Here is a 21,608-nt window from a genome sequence, read left to right as displayed (position 1 = left end):
TGAGCTGCTGTTGTGTGTTTGTGGCCTCGCCTGGCAAAACGTGATCGGGAGACTCGACGACCCTGGAGTCGCCTGGGTCTGTGGCTTGGTAGGTGGAGCCGACTTTGCTGCTACTACCATGAGGACTCACTATGCGTAGGCCTGAATAGTGGCGGAGAGTGATGCGACACTGTCCCCTGACGCGCCGCATCAGCGTAAGTTGTGCCATGAAAAGCCGAACAACTTTTGCGTGCTTCTTCAAAGGATATGTTTTCGTGAACCTTTTCCACTGTAGACAAGAACGTGAATATGCAGCATTGTCTCCGTCACAGTTTAAATAGTGTGGCTTTCATTATAGGCGTCTGAGGCATGGCTTTCAGCACGACATTTTACACATGTAGGTCGACCACGACCGCTCTGAGAACCAAGGCTGCACCTTTGACATTGGCGACATCAGAGAGGGGTTCGTATATATAGGGTCTGACCGGTGTCTTCGTTTAACCAGTTTCTATTGTTTGTGGTAGTTCTCTGGTAGCAAAGATCAGTATCAAGTGTCTCGTGGGTATTTCCTGATTGTTCCTATGGATGATGGTTCACTTCATGCTGGTCACGTTCAGTTCTTTCCAGCCCTCGAGGAGTTCAGCATCTGTTAGGTCAAGAAACTACTTCACGTGCGAAGTTTATGGATCGATGGGGTGTTACACTGAAGGCAATGTCTCCACTCTTTACAAGTTTATTTAGTTTGTCAAATACAATTTTGTCACTGAGTTCTAAAAAAAAAGGTCTCCACAAGCCATTTTCATTAATTTATAGCCATCACCTAACGTGCCTGTCAGTGATCGTGATACTATGAAATGAGACACTCTTCTGGCTGTTTTGTTAAACTTCTCACTGTGTACCACATGATAACGAAGAAATACTTCTTTGGATCGGCTGAAAAAGGTAATCTCTTCATTGCATAAGCGCTTTCAAGCGGCAAAATCATTCAGGAGTGAAAAAGCTCTATGCATGATGGCGGAATACGATTCAGCAACGATGGCGGCCACCCATCATGAGACTCAACGAGGGGACACTACCAAATTTTCGATATGGGAAAACATGCAGATGCCAGCCGTACACCACTACAATAACCCTATACATTCATTCTTATTCTTCCCGTGTTCATTTTTTTTGTTTACTATTTTTTGTTCTGTGGTCTAATGTGAAGATGACAATCTGTATAATTTCTTCCCACACCTGTATGAGCCTGTTAAGGCTTACAGTATCAATAAAATAAATAAATAAATAAATAAATACGTGTAGGCCAAGGTGGACTAGTTGCACAAGGTTAACCCAAGCCACCTGTGAAAATGGGGAATTAACAGAAGAGATTAAAAGACAGGACAGCTGAGAAAGAGAAAAGAAAAAGATTAGAGGGGCATAGAGAAAGGCGACTGCCGATTTCCCCTGGGTGGCTCATCTCAGAGATGCCGTCTACATGAAGGAGGGGTCAGAAAGGTGTGTTGCCTCCCGCGGAGGGCCTTAAAGGTTCAATTACACGGCGCTGGCTCAACCCCCCGGACCCCCTTTTTCCTGCAGGCGGCGATTCCACGCACAGCTAAGCATGGGAGGGAGCCGAAACCCCTCCCATAAGCTTCGGTCCGTGGTGTCACCACACACCAGGTACCTGCTCATGCAGACTCCCCTGCGGGGCATTTCTAGACTACTCTATACGTCAAAACCACAATGTGAATAAGAAGATGTGCCTCTATCCAGTAGCAATGCCAATGCCTCTTATTGCTGCTGTCTGACTGGACTATGGCTCAAGATGCTTTGCATACATTGATAGGCATAGCCTGCCTATTCAGAATATAAAGCACGCCACAGTGGGCGAGCACCTGGGGTTATGCATACAGTCTAAGCATACAAGTGTTCTTTTCAATTTCATCTCAATCTACATTCAGCCACCATTGCTAGGAAGCACTCTTCGGAAGTAAAAGTGAAATCCAACAAGTGCTTACATTTCTGTTTGATTGCAGAGTCATTAATAGTAGTTCTAATGCTTAATGTGTGTGATTGGGATGAAAACTTAAAATTGGGATGACTGGGATGAAAAGTGGATAATTAGGAACCCATTTTTGTTCAATTGCATAGTTATAAACAGGAGTTTTAATGTTTAAAGCGTGTGATTAATTATAAGCTACCTAAAATCAGCACAAACTGTGGGACACAATCTTTGAAATACCAAATTCTTTGGCTCTTGAATGCAAATAAACAACTGTTGGATATAATGAAAGAATCACCTTCTTCAAGAGTGTATCAAAGACAAGTCTGCAAATATCGTTAAAGATGTTCTGCACAGTCATTCTTGTATTTTGTTGATGTCAGTGCCAAATGCTACAAGTTCAATAATATATTGTATTGTTCCTTATACTACTTCTACGACTTAGAAGTTTATTGCACCTTCATTACTCATGTTGATTATGTTTGCTAATTTACCATGCATTTAGTGTCTACATAAGCTGCTGTTCTTTTGTTATTGCTATATCACTTGCCAAGCACTGATAGTACAGCAATCAGGACCTCAGTAAGGGACATTTTCATGCCTTTAGCTCTGATCTTTTCATCGTGAATCCAATGTATGAATAGAAAAAAAAACATTTTGAGACCTTCTTCTGTGTAAAACGCTCAAGAAACTGTACTGACGATTTACACAATAAATTGACACCGCTAACAAAAAAAAAATTTATATGGTGTGGAGGAATATATTTTTGAAAAAAGAACCCTACCACCTGCCCAACCTTACCTGTAACCTACAGGAGAAATGGTGATTCAACAACCACCCATTTTGTGACATGAAACCACAAAGAAGTCTGTACGGATTTTTTTTTTTTTTTTTTTTTTGTGGTATGAAGCCATCCCATTTCAGAAAAAAAAAAGCTTCTTACCTGCCGAAAAATTCGTCCTGGTTCAGAGATAGAACCTGGGACCGCCTTTTCGAGGCGCTCACTCTGCCAAATAGCTTACCAGGAAGCTAGCAATTGGTGACGCAAGGACGAATTAATCGACAAGCCGAAGCATATGGACACAAGTAATGCAAATGAGTTCTGGGGAGACCCGCAAGGTGGCGGAAGGCTTAAGAAAGGGTAACTTTGAGAAATCCGCATGGAGTGGCCACAAAACGAGAGGTTGTCCAATTATACAACACCCTGTGGGTCTCCGTAGGACTCATTTGCAAATAAAAGGAACGTAAGTTTTCTATAGCTTTGCTGAAAACATTTTCTCGATCAGGAATTGAACAATATAACACCGTCTATGTGAGGCCGTTTTTCTGCTATATGTTAGCCGAGACAGTAGAGGGATGAGCAAGATGTCAAGGGAGTGTGCAAAATCAGTTGTGTGGAAATTTAAGATGAACAGCAGTACAAAAAAAAAGAAAATGTTACCTTTCACCAGACTTCAGTACAACAGTACAGGGAGGGATGCAAACTGCTTATAATTATTTACCATAGCCCCAGCTGTATATTTGTAAAGGGGCATGGGACGCACAAAAAAAGGAAACATAACAATTACAGTGGATATAAAAATGTGATGTTAGTCTGACACAACTCCATTCAAATGCAAGTACGATGAGAAGTATAGCACATTTGAAAACAAACTATACGATATACACTTCATGCCTAATCAGTTAAATAAATGGGTAACGTACTGCACAGGCATGAAAAAAAGAAGCAGAAAAAAAGGCAGGACGCTTTCTGCTTCCTTCCTTCATGCTGCTTGCGCAGTTAATTAAATGAGACATTGTAAGTGAGTTGGCACTAGTGCTATTATTACATATTGAAAACACAGCGCGAAAAACGGCAGGAAACAAAGGAGGAGACAAGACAGCGCTCTGTTTTGTCTTCTCCTTTCTTTCCTGCCGTTTTTTTGCGCTGGGTTTTCAATATGTATGTGAACCAACTCGCCCAAGCTTTAACCTCAGCATGCTACAATATTACGCTTCTCCAGCATGAAGTTTACTCCAGCCATCTAGTGGTCCAAATGCATCTTTTTTTTCTTTTTTGCAACTCATCGCCACCATTGCTGAAGAGCACTATGCCATCTGCAAATCTCACACTGTTAACATGCTCTTGGTTTCTTTCCAGTCTAGTTATTTGAATGCTTCTTCTAGGCATGCAGCGGACAACAGTCTGACCTCTTTCTGTATTGTAATAATGAAGCTGAAACCACCACATGATCATGAGGCATAAATGTCGGCTCCATTAAAGCGCAACCGCTATTGATTCCCAGAGCACTGCAGTGGACATTATCGTTACATTATAGCACAGAACTTTTGTCTAAAAGAAGAACACAACTTGATCTTTTTCACGTTGTTCTCTTTTCTGTTCCACATTTAAGTCGGTCAGCAACGACAGTCATCCCATGCTTGTGGCAATATCCCTTTTTGTGGAGAAGCAGGATAGCTGCAGAAATTGTAGGCCCTAACTAAGGCATTGTTTCAAGCAGTTGGTGGCAATGCGACACATTGATAATTTGGTGCCGTAGTGTGATTTGCGAGTATACATGCCTGATATAAGATTTTTCTCTAACCGAGAGGCAAACACTGGCTGCATACACGCAATTAAATTCATGCGGTGATTGAGCAACTGGTTTGTGAAAATAATGGCAGCTGTTACAAGTTTGATGCCCTTGGCACTGCCGAATGCTGCTCACGAAATCGGCCTGCACGAAATTCAATGCGATACCAAGCCCGCAGCGTGAGACGGGCTTACCGATTATAGGCAGGCCACATTATGTTTCTTTTTTTAGTTAAAGTTTATTCATAAGTCTTGCGATATATACATTTTTTTTCTGCATGGTGATTGAACATGATTGAATAATCAAAGGTTCCAAAGTGAAAACTGTCAGGGAGACTTCTCAACAAAAAAAAAAAGTAAACAATGGACTATAGTTATCAGTCAGCAAACCAGTGTGAAATAGCAGCAAAATATACAAAAAATGTGCATAAAAAGTAAGGCAATACAAGGAATGATGGCAAGTTGTTTGAAACAAAAATTCAAATAAACATATTAGGCAGACAAACTTTTTCACAAATTAGTTTTACGATGTTGGCAAAATGATTGCATTCCGCATGATCTTAAATCAAAAGGTAGCGTGTTCCACCGCGCTACACCATGTTCAAAATATAAGGATTGAAGAAAATGCGTGAAAACAGGTACTACGAATGAGCGACGTAGTATCAAATATCGCACGTTTGAAAGTGCAGCCTGTAGGCCGCGCTCAAGCCGGTGGGTCAAAAAACTTGACCTTGAGCAGGTTCGCTTTGCGTAGTGGCAGTGTTGTGTGCCATAAGTGCTGTAGTCACATTAGACTGTTCTTTACCGAAGGAAACGCCAGCAAATGCGCTGGTTGACAACAATGAAAGCATTGATGTTAGTTGTCGACAATGATGCAAGAACACTATCGTTAGGTCCTTTTTTTTACAATCTGCCCCCCCCCTTTTTTTTCCCCCTTTAACCTGAACGGTCGACCACCGAGTGAAGGAGGGGCAGTTCCTGGCGTATCTGTGTCCAGTCACCGAAACAGAAAACAGCTGGACTGTTCATCGTGCGCATGCTTCGCTTGTCGACTGTGCGGAAGACGCTTAGGCATTCACGATTTAAATAATGAGCGACTGTACAGCCACAACTTCCAAAGAAGTGTATAGGTGTGCGTTTTGTACGGGCATAGAATACGAATGACAGCGCCGCTCGTATGACACGACATATCGGTCACATCACATCCGACATACATGATCGAATGAATCGGCAGTCGCGGCCACGGACGACATGCCTGAACGTCCACTTAGCGCGGTACTATTATGTCAACAAATACTAGTCCCGTATAAAAGCTAAAGTGCGGGTTAAATAATAAACTGGACAAAAAAAAAAAGGAGCCAATGACCACGCACCGGTAACAGAGTCGAGTAGTTACGCCCCCGGGTAGCATGCTGCCGTCTTTTTCCTAATGCTTGCTGCTGAGCTTGCGCACGTTCTGTGTTGGCACGTTCCTTCCTCCGTGTGTGTTGGGGAGACCCGCTAGAACGGAAACTGTACCTTTGGGCTGTTGTATCAAATAACTTGCAAATAACTTGTAGCGGCGGCGTACTAAACTGCAATACCGCGAGGCAAGATGGCGCTAAAAGTACTATCATCATCAATAAACAAACGCGTAATTTTTTTGTTGCAGGTAAGGAGAGGGGGGGGGGGAGGGGGTCCGCGGCTAGTTCGCGCTGCTCGCTTCCGCTGGGTTTTTTTTTTTTTTTCTTTGCCCAATCGCGTTTCGCGTCTGTAATTATCGCCAGGGTACCTAGCTGGCCTCGACTGGCAAAAACAACGTCAATCAAGTAAGGTTTGCATCGTTTATTGCGAGTGTCCAAGCCGGTACAATCAATGTATACGGTCGGGTCCGAACAAAACAAGTCACTCATACGTATCGAAAGCTTTAAACCCATGAGTAAAGACTCTTGAAAGCTAACAAGCATATGCATATAACTGAACATCGAAATCGCTGAATGAACGTCGCTCTCATTGTGTTGCGGCGCTCGAGTTTAATAGCGTGGCTTCAGGACAAGGGTCCGATTCTGCCGTCAGATGCGGCGCTTGCCCCGTAGTGTTGATCTTTAAGTGTATGCATGATGTGGAATCGGAAAAGAAACTTGTACATTGCCAATAGATAGCTCGCGCAGTTAGAGCAATTTAGTTGTGCTAAATTTGTTAAATAAGCAATTGCGAATGCGTGCATTTCTGAATCTTTCTCGCTCTGCAATGCTACAATGAGTACTTCACAATTCTGCAATGTCGCGTCGTGTGGAGAGCGTAGGCACTAGTTTTAATACTCAGCCGTGAGCCCATATCATAGGTATTATATATTTAGGGGATGGGCCTAAAAATATTTCAGGCTTGCTACATTTATTGTTAGAGTTAAGTTACAAAGTTACCACAGCTAGAATTTCTCGTCGCAGGTAATGACCAGTCTGCTGAGTATGCAGCGAACATGTATGCTAAAGGGACACTTATGAGGTGTGTGCTTACAGATCGAAAGGCCCAATTCTGAGAAAATAAGCTTCAGGTATGCATTGTACAATTTTGTTATCTCTACATCTTTGTTGGCACTCTTACATCTCACTATCTGCTCAGCCCTGAGCACAATCTCTTTTTTTGCATAGACATGTCCATAGAACTTCAGTACTCTCTTACAAGCAATCATTCCTGAAATCGATTGGTGGTACATGATGTGAATCTCTCCGAATACTGGATCAATAAAGGTCACATTTATTACACACTTGTTATTGTGTTTACTTTTTCAGTATACTTGTGGTTGAAAATGAAGTTGTTTTCTCCCTGCTACATTTAGAGGTTAGGACTTAAAATACGTACTATCTTGCAGTGTGGTTGCAGATAAGTGAAGATCATGTATGTTTCAACTACCTGTGCGATTTCCTAGATTTTTTTTCATGACCGTAGTGCACAGAATTTCTCTTCGTAGTGGTACACACTATAGTTATGACAACTTAATTTAAACAGAAGCAGATGTGCACAAAGAAATCTGGAACGCTTTTCTGCCAAAAAAAAAACAGTACTACCACATGCAATGAACACAATCTTGCTCCTCATGGCAGCATTCACGTATTTGAGGAAGCTGTGCTGCAACTGCTTATCACCTTTATGATTTATTATTTTAGGAGCCCATTGAACATATGTGCAAAGCTAAAGCAATTGAGTGCAGTCTTATGAGCTTTGGTGCATCTTTTTGTAATCTTGTATGAGGCAAACACAGTTAATTAAGACAAAACAGTTCTGGGTGTTGTTGGTAAACTGTCACAAGGCACAACTAAATGTCGGAAAGCCTGTTAATGCCCATCACTGTGGGTGTGTTCATTATGTAGTGCAATTAATAATTTCCAACAATTCACATGCCAACTATGAAGTGATCGTGAGTCGTACAGTAGTGGACAAATTAGGTTGATTCTGGCTTCCAGGGGTTCAAACAAATGACAATGTAGGCTCACAGGAGACAAGAGTGCTTGTCGAAACATTTGCTTTGACCCCTTATGTTAACATATTTTTCATATTTTCCAGCTTCCATCTTTTAAGGGTCAGTGTAGTTCACCTGCACCAATCCGAACTGATTCACAGCTGTGCACGAGAAGTTCAGAACTTGTGCGGCAGGAGTTGTGCGGTGCGGCATCACAAGTGAATGACAAGGTACCGACAAGGTGGAATCCTTATTTTTGTTCGCTTAATTTAATGAGGTGCAAACATCTTGGCAAAACACGCCGCATTTATAGGGGTGGGTACAGCACCTACGCCTAATGCTATGTTGTTTGTTTAGCTGTCCGAGCGGCTGCACCAAACCAGCGCCGTCAGAGCAGAAGGTACCGCAAAGTCATGAAATAGTTTTGGTGCTGTACCTCTCCTGCGCTTTTTGAAATGAATGGCAAGATTTAGAAGATGCCATTGATGCACCACTGAAACGAATGGCGAGGTGCAGCACTTTGTAAAATGAATGATGTGGTGCAGGTGAATCGAACAAACCCTTAAGCACACAAGCGTCTTAGCGTTTCACCCCCATCGAAATATGGCTACAATGGCTGGGATCAAACAGTGTGTTGATGAGCTCAGCAAAGCCACATAATCTAACTAATAGTGTTACAGTTTCAACATTAATGAAGTGTAGAGTCCATGCCACGGTAGGCAGGCAATGCTTGTAGCCAATCTAGAGCACCTCTCCACAATATGCACTGTAAAAAATTCACAAATACAGCATTACATGTGTAAGGTTCGAGATGACGTGTTGTAGAAAACATTCAGATGTTTCAACGTGCTTGCAGAGTGGACATTCAGAGGTAGTCATCCTGTCATTGCATGGCAGTCTGGAAAAACGAGTAACATCACCAGATATCAATGCATGAAATCAATGCATGAAATTTTCCAAAGTAAACAAATAAACTCAGTTAATTAGTAAACAGCAGTATTTGATACATATATGTAGTGGTACCTCATAACACGTATATTACTCAGGGCTGCTTCTTCACAAGGCATGTCACGTAGCAGGTTCCTTGCCCATTGTAAACATTTGCTTCCATGTCAGGTAGGCCAGGAGGCTGTGGCAGAAAATGAAGTATTCCTCATTTATGTGACGCTTCCTTTGCCACTTTATAGCGAAACCAGACCTATAATTGTGTGATGTTTCTCAAACGCGACTGCAGTAAATTATTAACTAGTATTGTGAATAAATAAATAAACTAGTAGGTTTTTTGCACTAGTATATGGGCTAGCTAAGAAGACACATGCGAGGCGACAATGATTCGTTTGCCTTCTTTTATCGCAACGGCATGGTTGGTGTTACCTGGTGATAGAATTTCAGAATTAACTATTGAGTTAGCGACTCGTTCCCACGTGAAGCCATGCACGCCGCAAGTAACGCACGTTTTTCCGGCTACAAATTGAGACGTTCAACAATTTTAAAATTTAATACTTCAATGCGCTGCCACTGTGTGACGCCTACGCAGGCATTGACAAAAAAAAAAACTACATATGTTGAAATGAACCAACTAGCCCCGCAAGCAACCATCCTTAAAAAACTGAAGTGGTTTCTACTCACCGGCCCGGGCTTGCAACGGGTGTTCATCCGATGAAAGCTTCAACGGTCGCTTCGTTCCCCGAAAGTCACTCAAATTTTCTTCGTGAAAGCATTTGAACGAGTTAAATAAACAGAATGAGAAAGAATGTGCCGGTCGGCAGAGGCTCGAAATATTTACAGCGAAACGAAACAGTCCGAGACGCATCCGAACGTACCGCCAGCCGTTACCTGCCATCGCAACCGTTGGCCGCCACTACGGAGGAAGGAAAGGTAAGGAGAGGGCATGCCCAGCCGGCGCAGGGCGTAAAAAATGTGGCCGAAATGACATCATGGCGGCCATATTCACTAGGCACAATGACGGCGTTACTATGGTTACGTGTTGCGCAGTGGAGCTGGTCTAGCAGTGAGCGGCCGCGGCTGGCGGCGGAATGTGTGCCTCCCTAGATCTCGTGCTGAGCCGTGGCGGACAATATCTGTGCTCTGCGCCGCGTTATTGGTTACGCAGTGTTCTCCTGGCTGTTACATACTCTTAGCAACGTTTACAAATCCCTTTGTCCATCACGGGGTTTGAACAGTGCGTAGAACAAGTGCATATCCATGTGTCGTGCGGCGGATGACGTGGATGAAGCAGTTAGTGTTCAGCGAAATTGCGTTGGGCACCATGACGAAGCTGAATGACGACGAACACCTTGCAGGTCAGCGAGGGACGGACGACGCTGTTGAGCCCAGCAAGACGCCGTGATGACCATGTGTACATACGTAGTTTCGTGTTGTGTATGTACAGTAACAACTTGCATGTGCGTATTAAAACAGCTTTGCTGTTCCGCTTGGTACACTCTCCACCAGCATTGCATGTAATCTCAACGTAACAATAACCACGTTCAACTGTCACTAGCACCGTGCTCAAAGTCACCACGGTCGCAGAATGCTGACGCCGGTGAGTTTCACGCGGAACACGGGACACAGTGGCAGGACGCTGCGTCGGCCGCGTGGCGGAATGCAACTGTAGAAGGCGCACGACCGATCGTGTTGTCTGTACAGTCGCTGAATTAATGACGTGAAAGCACTCGCCGTTGTCAGTGCATCTAGCGCGCGTTCTCTCGAAGTTGCTTCGTTGTCGGCGAGCTGATACTCCCTGTTATTACTCGGACGAAGCGATTTCGCTGAAGGTGTCCCGCTGGCTCAGAGTTATGAGCCCAGTTCCATTAGTTTCAGATCGTCACGACACACGCGCTGCGCAGCCCACGTGCTTTCCGAGCCGAAGAGAGAGTCGTGCCTTCTGCTTTACATTCGGATGTAAACAAGCGAGGAATATTTGCCTAGTCAATATGGGCGACTTTCGGCTTCATCTCGGCTGCACAACGAGTGACGTCAGGGCTTCTCCTTACCTTTTTTCTTCCTCCGTACGTCAGGGCCTCTCCTTACCTTTCCTACACTGTACCCACACAGAAGTGGCTCCTGCGCCGCACAAAAGTGACGTCACTTCAAAAATTATTACCTAAAGCTAGTTAAATGTGTAACGTATTCATGTGTATTGCGTTAAACATACAAAATTTTACTGAGCAAGTGTTTAACGATTCAATCAGCATAGGTTTTTTAACTAAACACATATTAAAAGTATCTTAAATACAGGGAGCGCCATGGGCGCTGCAGCTCGCGACAGGTAAACACTGCGAGATGGTAGCTGCCTGCGATGTGTGTTGGTTGTTCTGTGTGTAGGTAGTGGAAACTCCGATAAAGTCGTGGCCATAGCCTAGGCCGCCCCCAAGGAGGACCGGAGGCCCTGTGTCATCGCTGCTTCATGTGACTGCTCGATGCCCAGTTGAACCTGGTGGTTGGAGCTAGCGCAGCTGTCCACCGTGCTGCACCTTCATCTGAGTGTGTGCGCCATAAAGTTTCTCAGTATGAAGTGCGTATTATTGTTGCTGAACATACTGCATTTTCTAGATTGCAATGCCAAGCGTGGTGCTGTCAAAGGTGAAAGTGCTTTTGCTGCCGAGTTTTGCTTGTCGCGAAGGGCAAGGTCGACGATGAAATAAATGCTTTCACACAGTTCACGTGTGACTGACCGGACGCACATGCATAAAACTCTAGTGCGTCGGCGAAGTGTTCATACGATGGATGGAAACAACTTTATTGTAGTGTTCTTACGAAGCCTGCGATCTCCGAAGGCCAGATCTACTGCATTGCCGGCTGTTTTGTCAAGTGCGAACACGTACGGCCGTTTTCATCCGTTGCTACTTAAATGCTCCAGTGCTGTCACGGGCCGTGCATGTTATTCAGCAAGACAGACAAGCTGTATTGTAGTTAGATGGGCTAACTCCATCGGCAGTTGCTCTTGGGCATCGTTTAGCAAGTGTTGATCGCCTAGAACATTGCGGTGGCACGTCAGTATTTTGAAGCGGCCTGCCGGTTACCTCGTCAGGTGATGGTACACTGAACAACATAAAAAAAAGTTGCCCGAGACTACGTTGCAGTGCACCTTTCTGTCATCAAAACTTAGATAAACCGTGGAAATCAACATTCCCGACACCTGTGTCGAAGAAACCAATGCAGCCAGCTGCATTTGCGTTTTTCGTGTCTTTTTGCGTCACGCGGATGAAGAGCAGTAATTCACAAATCACTTTATCATAATAAATATAGTCAGTCCGGCGGGAGTCATCAAAGATCCAATATTAAAGGGTCTGTGGACGGTACCAACACCAGCAGCAAGTCAGGCTGATGAGGAAGCGCAAATGTTTGAAACAATACACGCGTGAACAAAAAGAAAGAAAAAGTAACGATGACTGCAATGGGACTTGAACCACCGACCTCACTAGCTTTTAATGTGCTGCTCTAATCAACTACGCCACAGCTGCCTTTTTTCTTTCTTTATTGCCTGTGTACGTACAACATTCACAAACAAATATACATCAAACAAAGCAGAAACATGAAACAAAGAAAAGATGTAAAAAGCGTCGTATTTAACAGGCTTTTTAAAATTCCTTCATGTGTAGAAGGCTTTCTACTTGATGAAGCCATTCGGGCACCTCTTGTTGAACCTTTTGTGATTCCACGAACCAACAGACAGATTGAAAGAAGTATTGCCTAACCGGACGTGCATTAACATCATCATGGCGCACCGCCATTCTAGATTGCCTTATACCGTGCAGGCCCAGTAACATAGCTAGGTTAAAAGGTATTCCTTCTTCATTTGATACTGGTAGAAATCTGATGCCATGGGCAACGAGAGGAAGATCCTTTTTCAAAGTCCTTTGAAGAACATCCCAGAAAAAGACTGCATCCCAGCACTCCAGAAAAACATGTTCGATTGTTTCCGGCTTTTTGCAGAGAAGGCAATCAATTCCCCAAGGAAGGAATAAACCTTTTTCTTACATACATGTTTTCACGGGCAAGGTCCCAGTGTGCAATTTAAAGAAAAAAGATTTCGCTCCAGGTGATTCCTCCATTTTTTTACACGGCTTAAGACATTTTGGCCTGGGCCTACACGGTATAATATTCTATATAGGTGAACAGAAAGAACTGTTTCTACTAAATTTTTGTATAACTTTTTACGCGAAACTGTACTGAGGTATCCCAATGAAAAATGCGTTTTTAGAAAAAGACATGAATCAACAACTTCTTTTTCTAATGCTTGCTTTCATGTGACCAGATGCTACCACAAATTCAGGCAACCGTCTTCCAAGTCTAAGTTGTATAACAGTACAAATGAATGGGTCTCGATTATTTCGGAAAAACATAAACCGGTTAACTAACTGACGATGGTACAAATGACACAGACCAAGTCCACCAGAGCGAACCCGTCTGTATAAGTTAGTTCTACTTGTTCGCTCCAAAAAAAAACCCCATAAGAAAACAGCAAATAGTCGATGAAGCTTCTGTAAATTCACACGTGAACAATGCAATACCTGAATTACGCCACAGCTGCCGATCGATTTCGGATGGCAAATAAGCCGGTTTGGTATTGTTGTCACGCTGGACCTAACAAACATTTTTGTTTATTTTTACGTTTGGACGTAACTTTAACGGCTTTTATCGTGACGTTTAGGCGTACCGCTAGACACTCCAGACTATTCAAACGAAGCGCCCAACCAGAAAATGCATGGCGTCATTTCCGTGCGGCGCAGCAGCTGTTTCTGTGTGGGGGCGGCTCGTGCGCCGTGCGGCGCAGCAGTCTCTGCCACGAACAACTTTTGGAAGACGTTGCCGGTGAAAATGATTGGCTTTTTCTATAGTGTACTAGAATATGGGGTAGTGTGTTCAGGGAGGAGTCATATTTGAAGCAGTTCGTATCGACAGTCGTGAAATGGCGCCACCTTAGCATGGGCTGTCACATCACGCATTGCTCTTTATGCACTTCTGTGTTTTGATATTACTAATACCAGGGGTTTAACGTCTCAAAACCACCATATGATTATGAAAGATGCTGTAGAGGAGTGCCCCCGAAATTCAATCACCCGGGGTGCTTTAACGTGCACCTCAATCAAGCATTTGCGCCTCCGCCGAAAATGCAGCAGCCACGGCTGGGATTCGATCCCGTGTCATGCGCATGGATACGTCGCGCTTAATAGCCTTATGTGTTTCATTGCTGACACTTCCGCGAAAAGCATTCTGAATATATGTGTTCGTAGTGCATTCAAAACAAAACGAAATGCCATAAAACTTCAATTTACGGTCAGAATGTAAAAAGCAGGTACTTACATACGACGGCGAAGCAGTCATCCCTGGGAAAACAAAGTTCCCGCAGTTTCTTCAAAGCTCGGTTGGTGAACGAATAAAAGATTAGGAAGAACGAGGTATCGGAGGAGCATCTATAAACCTGGAAGTTTCTTTGTTATATTACTGCTGTAACTAGTCGTAGTCTGCACCCTGCGACAGCTCCGACTTTTTTTCATTACGCGCGTAGCACCGTTCTTGTCGATAGTTGCATCATGCAATTTTAATTATGTAGCTAAGGTGACAAAACTGCATTTGATTGAGAGGCACGCTGTTGCGGAAGACTTGGGAATAATTTTGACCATCTTGGGTCCTTGAGCGTGCTTCTAAAGCTAAGTGCACAGGCATTTTTGCATTACGCGCACGCCTAAATACTGCTGCTGTGCCCGGAATATCGCCCTGTATATAATCAAAAGTAAACGCCACTTGGTACCAGTGACAGGATGTAATAAGAAGCTCTTTATTTACGAGTGCGCATACTGCAGCGAGCAAAAACACTGATCAAGTTCATTTCCATTACAGAGAATGGAAAAGATTACTTCATCACGGTGACATCCTTATGAACCCCGACCGATTTTCGCGTGCAGCTTTTTTTTTTTTTTTCATTTTGACTCTCGGGACTCGTTGATGCCCTTCACGAAAAAATGAAGTCGTGTCAGCACGTAAAACTTTACCGCTGCTGCAGTAAGCAGGTCTGCATGCTGGCTGCAGCCTAGGCTACAGTCAAAGTGCTTTTTTTGGCGAGCGCCATCACATCAATCACGCTGTTGCTGCACAGCTCTTGCTTGCTGCAAAAGGTGGTAAATATACCCTATAGCTTCTTTACTGCCTCAAATAAGGCGTCAGATGGGTAGAGAAGCCCACCTCTTTCTCAAAGCTCTGTGAACTCGCAAGTTCTTGCCGGTTTAGCCGTGGTGAACGAAAGAACGTTCTTACACTCAGTGCAGTCATTTCATTTTAGGAACTTTCGTGCCACATAACCGGACATATAATATATGAGCCGATCATCGCTCTTCTGCTCCACGTATTCTTTGTGATCAGACGGCATCCTCTGAAGTATGCGGCCCGCCAAGTCCAGGTTTTCGGCTTCAACAGCATTGTCCAAGTCATCAACTCGGACTTCTCGGGTGGAGCCATCATAAGGTTCAAGAAGAGAGCTCATTTCCTCTATAAGCTCTGCATTTCCCGAGCTGACTGCTGTTGCCAGGTTGTAAAATGACAAGCAGTTTACAACGATCAAGAGTTGCGTTGGCTTTGCATGATCATTTGAGCCACACGAATGTCTCACTATTCCGAAGAAGTTTTCTAGTGAATCCTGGCTGAGCCTGGCCGTCATGAGATACTTGAAATTGTGTTTCTTTAGATGATCCCGCAGAGCCAACGTGCTTGAAATAGTGACCCGAAGGCCAACTGCTGTCGAGGTGCTTAGGAATCCACCTGCTCCATTTGCGTGGTGTTCCCAGCAAGACATGAAGTTCAAGAAATCCTTGAGGGTCTCCACGCTCTTGCAACCCAGTCGGAGAGCTCTAGCCGGGAATCTGGAAGTCATAACATTGATCGGACAGTTGATTCTCCTGAAATACCAAATTCATTAAGACGCTTCGAGTAGTTTTAGATGCGGAGCATCTTATACTCGCGCCTTGTAGTGCGCCGTCCGCGCCGTCCGCACCGCTTCTCGAACATTCGACAGCTGACGCGCGCGCATGCGCCGTCGCGCCGTCGCCCACTCTTCCACCATCTGTGCATCCCTTCCTCCTCTACACACCGCGCGCGCTTCACTCCTACACCATCTGTGCACCCTTCCTCCTCTACACACCGCGTTCGACATCTACAATTCTCCTGATTCTCCAGTGGACGCGCATGTGGCATCGCGCTTCGAGAACATTCAACAGCTGACAGTGCATGCGCCGTCGTGCTGTATATATACTCAAGGTCGGCGCTCGCTCGCTCAGTTGCCGCTCGTCGGTTGGTTTGTACGGCGCGTCGACGTCCAAGGTCGCGGTGAAATGAATTCCACCGAATCCACAAACACAATGATCGACGTCCCTTCGACCAGCGCCGCCCTTTCGCATACGTGTGTACGTGTTCACTCATTTAACACCCCCTCCTACAACCACGTTAACCAATTTGGCCATCGACCCAAGTCAGTCGCAATTTAACACCCCATTTCACAACCACGTTAACCAATTTAGCCATCGACCCAAGTAAGTCGCACTTTAACACCCCGTTAACCAATTATATGGTCCGCATCCTCCTCAGTGTTCCCCCGAGGGAAGCTGCGGGCAATTTTTTTTAATGAACATATGTCCTGGAATGAGCATACAGACCACATTAGTTTAAAGTTGAGTCACTTGGCAGTCTCAGAGGTTTCCTTGTGTGTCACTGGGATAATCTCACTCTGTGGTGCGCATGCTACAGCAGAACTATACGGCGCTGCAGCGACGCGGTTTTGCGCCGCCGCAAAGGCTAACTTCTTTAAGAAAACACACACACACACACACACACACACACACACACACACATATATATATATACATACATATATATATATATATATATATATATATATATATATATATATATATATATATATATATATATATATATATATATATATACTCATCCCCTGATGAAGGGAGGTCCCCTCCCGAAACTGTTGGGAAATAAATATATTTATCCTTGTTGACAACGCTCCCGTTGTGCCATATCCCATACCTTCACGAAGACTAACTGGCCCATTGAATTATTACTCCCACTATATATATATATATATATATATATATATATATATATATATATATATATATATATATATATATATATATATATATATATATATATTGTTACGGGGATTACAAACACACGGAAAAAAGAAATGAGTGTATTACCAATATTTACAAGCAAGTGAGAACCACCAGGGCTGCCAGCCTTTCGCGTGCTCAGCCCGCGTCCTCCTCTTCGATTCGTCTATGACGGTGGGGCCATGCCCACTGCCTCGTAACATCACCCGCGGCGGACGAAGCGCCGTCACGGCGCCGCTAAGTCAATCAAGACTGGCAGTATAGTACCGTTTTAGTCGTGACACATGAACATCAGTAGGTGGTGTGACAGAAGACGAGTGTGGTTGAACGGGAGTGATGAGGTAGTCGACATCGGTGACCTTGCAGAGAACTTTGTAGGGCCCTGTGTATCCTGGGAGGAACTTCTCGCACAAGCCGTCACGTCGATGCGACATCCAAACTAGGACGAGAGAGTCAGCAAGGTTGTCAACGTCACGGTGCCAGTCATCGTAGCGGACTTTTTGTGAGGCCTGAGAAGCAGTGAGCCTAGTATGTGCGATTTGGCGAGCGACGCAGGCTCGAGAAGCAACGTCCTGAGCATACGCCGTTGGTTCAGTGGTATCAGAAGGAAGGAGTGTGTCGAATGGCAACGCAGGGTTGCGGCCGTACAGAAGAAAGAACAGAGAATAGCCAGTGGTGTCATGCTTTGACGAATTGTATGCGAAGGTAACATAGGGGAGCGTTGCATCCCAGTCACGGTGATCAGAAGAGACGTACATGGACAACATGTCTGTAAGAGTTTGGTTGAGGTGCTCCGTGAGGCCGTTGGTCTGCGGATGGTAGTAGTAAGATGACGTTCGGTGGAGCAGCTACGGTGGATTTTGCTGATAACTTTTGCGAGGAAGCAGCGGCCATGATCCGTCAGAAGCTGGCGCGGAGCCCCATGCCGCAGAATGGCGTCATTCAGTAGAAAGTCTGCGACGTCTGTAGCACAGCTTCTTGGCAAGGCACGAGTTATAGTGTATCTGGTCGCATACTCAGTTGCGACAGCGATCCATTTGTTGCCTGACACGTACGTCGAGAAAGGACCGAGCAAGTCGAGACCAACGCGGAAGAATGGTTCCGGGGGAATGTCAATAGGTTGGAGCAGGCCAGCCTACGGAGATCAGTACGTTTGCGACGCTGGCAGCGCTCGCAAGTAGCGACATAGCGGCGCACAAATTTATACAGGCCAGGCTAAAAGAACCGTTGCCACACACGGTTATTGGTGCGTGAAAACCCCACGTGTCCTGCTGTTGGAGCATCATGCAGATGTTGAAGAATCGTCGCACGTAGGTGTCGGGGAATAACTAGCAAAAATTCCGGGCCATCAGGCTTCATGTTGCGGCGATACAGAGTTTCATTGCGGAGGACAAATTGACGGAGCGAAGGGTTAGAATGTTCTGAAGATAATGCTCAATGACCGTCGTGAGGGTTGCGTCCCAGCGCTGCTCTGTACCGATGTCGCGCAAATCAGATATGGCGAGCACACAAGAATCGCTTTCATGAACAGCGAGGCTAGCAGGGTCCACGGATAGCGCGAGAGACAATCGGCATCTTGGTGCAACCTGCCAGACTTATAAATTACGTCGAAGTTATACTCCTGAAGACGTAGAGCCCAGCTACCTAGGCGACTAGTTGGGTCCTTGAGCGACGACAACCAACACAGAGTGTGGTGGTCTGTAATAACTGAAAACTCCCAGCCGTACAAGTAGGGGCGAAATTTCGCTACAGCCCAGACCAGCGCAAGACACTCGCGCTCCGTTATCGAATAGTTTCGCTCAGATGTGGAGAGAAGGCGGCTGGCATACGCAATAGCATGCGTTTGGCCTCCCTGGTGTTGAGCGAGCGCGGCGCAGATGCCATGAGCAGTGGTGTCTGTGCGAACTTCAGTCGTAGCGGACGGGTCGAAGTGAGCCAGTATTGGTGGTGAAGTGAGCAGGTCGATCAGCGTTGCAAACGCAGCTGCTTGGTCTTGGCCCCACGAGAATGGTGCGTTCTTTTTCAGAAGATCAGTTGGTGGTCGAGCAATTGTATCGAAATTGAGTATAAAACGTCGGAAGTACGAGCATAAGCCCACAAAACAATGAACATCTTTGGTCGAAGAAGGCAGAGAAAAGTTCTTCACAGAGCTAATCTTGTCAGGGTCCGGTTGGACTCTAGCAGCACTTACGCGATGACCAAGGACCGTGACTTCTCGTCGGCCAAAATTGCACTTTTTCGAGTTCAGCTGGAGTCCTGCTTGACGAAAAACGGCTAGAATGGTCGACAAACGAGTTAGGTGGCTTTCAAATGTTGAGGAAAAAACTATCACATCGTCGAGGTAGCAAAGGCAGATGGACCATTTATAACCATGGAGGAGAGAGTCCATCCTGCATTCGAACGTTGCCGGGGCGTTACACAGCTCAAAAGGCATAACCTTGAACTGGTAAAGGCCATCCGGTGTGAAGAAGGCAGTTTTTCTCGGTCTAAGTCGTCTACAGAAATTCGCCAATAGCCCGAACGCAGATCTATATATGAGAAGTATCGCGCGCCATGAAGGCAGTCAAGAGCGTCGTCGATTCGTGGCAGTGGATATACGTCTTTGTGGGTTATCTTGTTCAAGGCACAGTAGTCAACACAAAATCTCCAACTGCCATCCTTCTTTTTGACTAAAACAACAGGTGATGCCCATGTACTTGAAGAGGCCTCTATGACTACTTTCGAGAGCATCTTTTCGACTTCTCGTTGTATGACCTGGCGTTCGAACTGGGAAACACAATATGGTCACCGTCTAACAGGACTAGCATCGCCGGTATGTATTTGATGACGCACGACGGACGTTTCACCTAAAGGGCGGTCATTGATGTCAAAAATATCTCGGTAGGTGGTCAGAACGTGGTGGAGTTGCGCAGCCTGACAGGGCAGAAGAACAGGGGTAATCATCATCGTGATTTCGTCGGTAGGTGCATTTGCTCGGCTGGCTGCAATAGGGGACGAGGAGTCTTCAGGGTCTAATGCCACGATGCTACGTGCATCAAGTGGGGAAACATGGGCTAATGAAATACCTTGCGGGAGAAATTTGCTCGAACTACTAAAGTTGAGGAGAGGAAGCTGAACGTAGTTGTCCACGGGTCACAATGGTATGCGGCACAGCAACACTTCGGGCCAAGAGCACATCCACTTTTGGAGACACTATGTAGTCACCGTCAGGAAGAGCTGGTGATATCGTTAAGGCCACAAACGTGGTGGCTTGCGGTGACAGCCAAACGTAATCAACCGCGCACAGGCGGTGTGACGGTGAGGACGGCACAGCCCCAAGTCGAGGCAGTTCAAGTTGGAGAACGCCGGTTGCACACTCGATGAGATTGGGACACTGCTCAATAAGTGCAAAGAGAACAGATGGAGGGTGATCGGCGATTGTGATGCGTGCGGTGCACATTCCTGTGATGGCAAGACTTCTTCCGTCGGCGACACGTATGATGCCAGGAGCAGCCGGTGTAAGCACTTTCTTCAGGCGGCGACGAAGTCGGGCACTCATCACAGAAATATGCGCCTCGGTGTCAATAAGTGCAGACACAGTCAGGCCGTCAACGTCGACGTCGATCAAATTTCGTGATGTCGGCAGTACGATGAGATATTTAAGGTCGGTATCGAGGATGCAGCTTCACCTCTAAGAGCTGCACCGCTTAGTTTCCCTGGTGGGAATTGAGCAGGGAGGTCGGGCGTCGTCGTAGAGGAGAAGGGGACGACGAGCGACGTCCAGGCGGCGAACGAGACTGATGACGTTGAGGCGACGGTGAGCGGATGTGCTGCGTATCAAAGGCATCGAAGGCGTAGGATGGAAGGCGGCGGTAGTTGTCGGCGATCGGTGCAAGGGGCTGGAAAATGTGGTAGCTGTTGGTGCAGTGCACGTTCGGGATGAAGACCAATGGTTGTGGCTATACCGTGTGACATGATCTATGCGGCGGCAGTTAAAGCAGATCGGACGATCATCCGCAGTTGTCCCTTCAGCCGGATTGCGAGAGCATGGATAAGACCGTTCCTGCGGCGGTGACCGGGAATGAGGCAGCGAGCTTGAACGGAAGCTATTCGGTCGAGACTGAGCAACCACGCACACATCGAAACCCAAATTGCTGAGTTCTTCCCGCACAATCGACTGTACCAAGCAAACCTGAGGTACTTGCGAATCGACGTGGCCGTTGCTGGGAAGAGCAGGTGTAATTGCTTCGATTTCAGACGCCGGTGAAGACTGCCGATGAGAGGTCAGTCCATCTTCGCAGGAGGACGTCGCAGCGGAGTTCGGCAGTCGAGTGAAAGATCTTGAAATACGCCTGCTTTTGGCCTGTTCAAAACGCCGGCATTCCTGAATAATTTCCTCGACAGTCCCGAAGTTGCGGCACATTATTAGCAGGTTGAACGCATCTTCCGCTATCCCCTTGAGGACGTGGCTAACCTTATCAGACTCCGTCATGTCGTTTTCGACTTTACGACATAGAGCCAGCACGCCCT

At 45.7% G+C, this 21,608-nt stretch overlaps 1 protein-coding gene and 1 long non-coding RNA gene across 6 annotated transcripts in view; one reads left to right on the top strand and one right to left on the bottom strand.

Annotated features, from left to right (window-relative positions):
* rho-7 (rhomboid family intramembrane serine protease rho-7) overlaps positions 1 to 11,045 on the bottom strand; it is a 376,470-nt gene extending 365,425 nt beyond the window's left edge. For 2 of the 5 annotated variants that reach the window (XM_075887447.1, XM_075887453.1), the window contains exon 1: positions 5,909 to 6,965. In XM_075887447.1, coding sequence (XP_075743562.1) covers positions 5,909 to 5,946 — 38 coding nt within the window. In that variant the 5' untranslated portion in view covers positions 5,947 to 6,965. Of the gene's footprint in view, positions 1 to 5,908; positions 6,966 to 10,970 lie in introns of those variants that run through there. The other 3 variants (XM_075887456.1, XM_075887440.1, XM_037429346.2) reach the window with 3 other exon arrangements.
* On the top strand, positions 8,076 to 11,637 carry LOC142800069 (uncharacterized). The gene is made up of 2 exons (XR_012893921.1): positions 8,076 to 8,204; positions 11,302 to 11,637. It is a non-coding gene; the product is annotated as an uncharacterized LOC142800069 (long non-coding RNA).
* The last annotated feature ends 9,971 nt before the right edge of the window (positions 11,638 to 21,608 follow it).

Source organism: Rhipicephalus microplus, chromosome 1 (genome assembly GCF_043290135.1).
Source record: "Rhipicephalus microplus isolate Deutch F79 chromosome 1, USDA_Rmic, whole genome shotgun sequence".
Lineage (NCBI taxonomy): Eukaryota > Metazoa > Arthropoda > Arachnida > Ixodida > Ixodidae > Rhipicephalus > Rhipicephalus microplus.
This window is presented reverse-complemented; position numbering and strand designations above follow the sequence as displayed.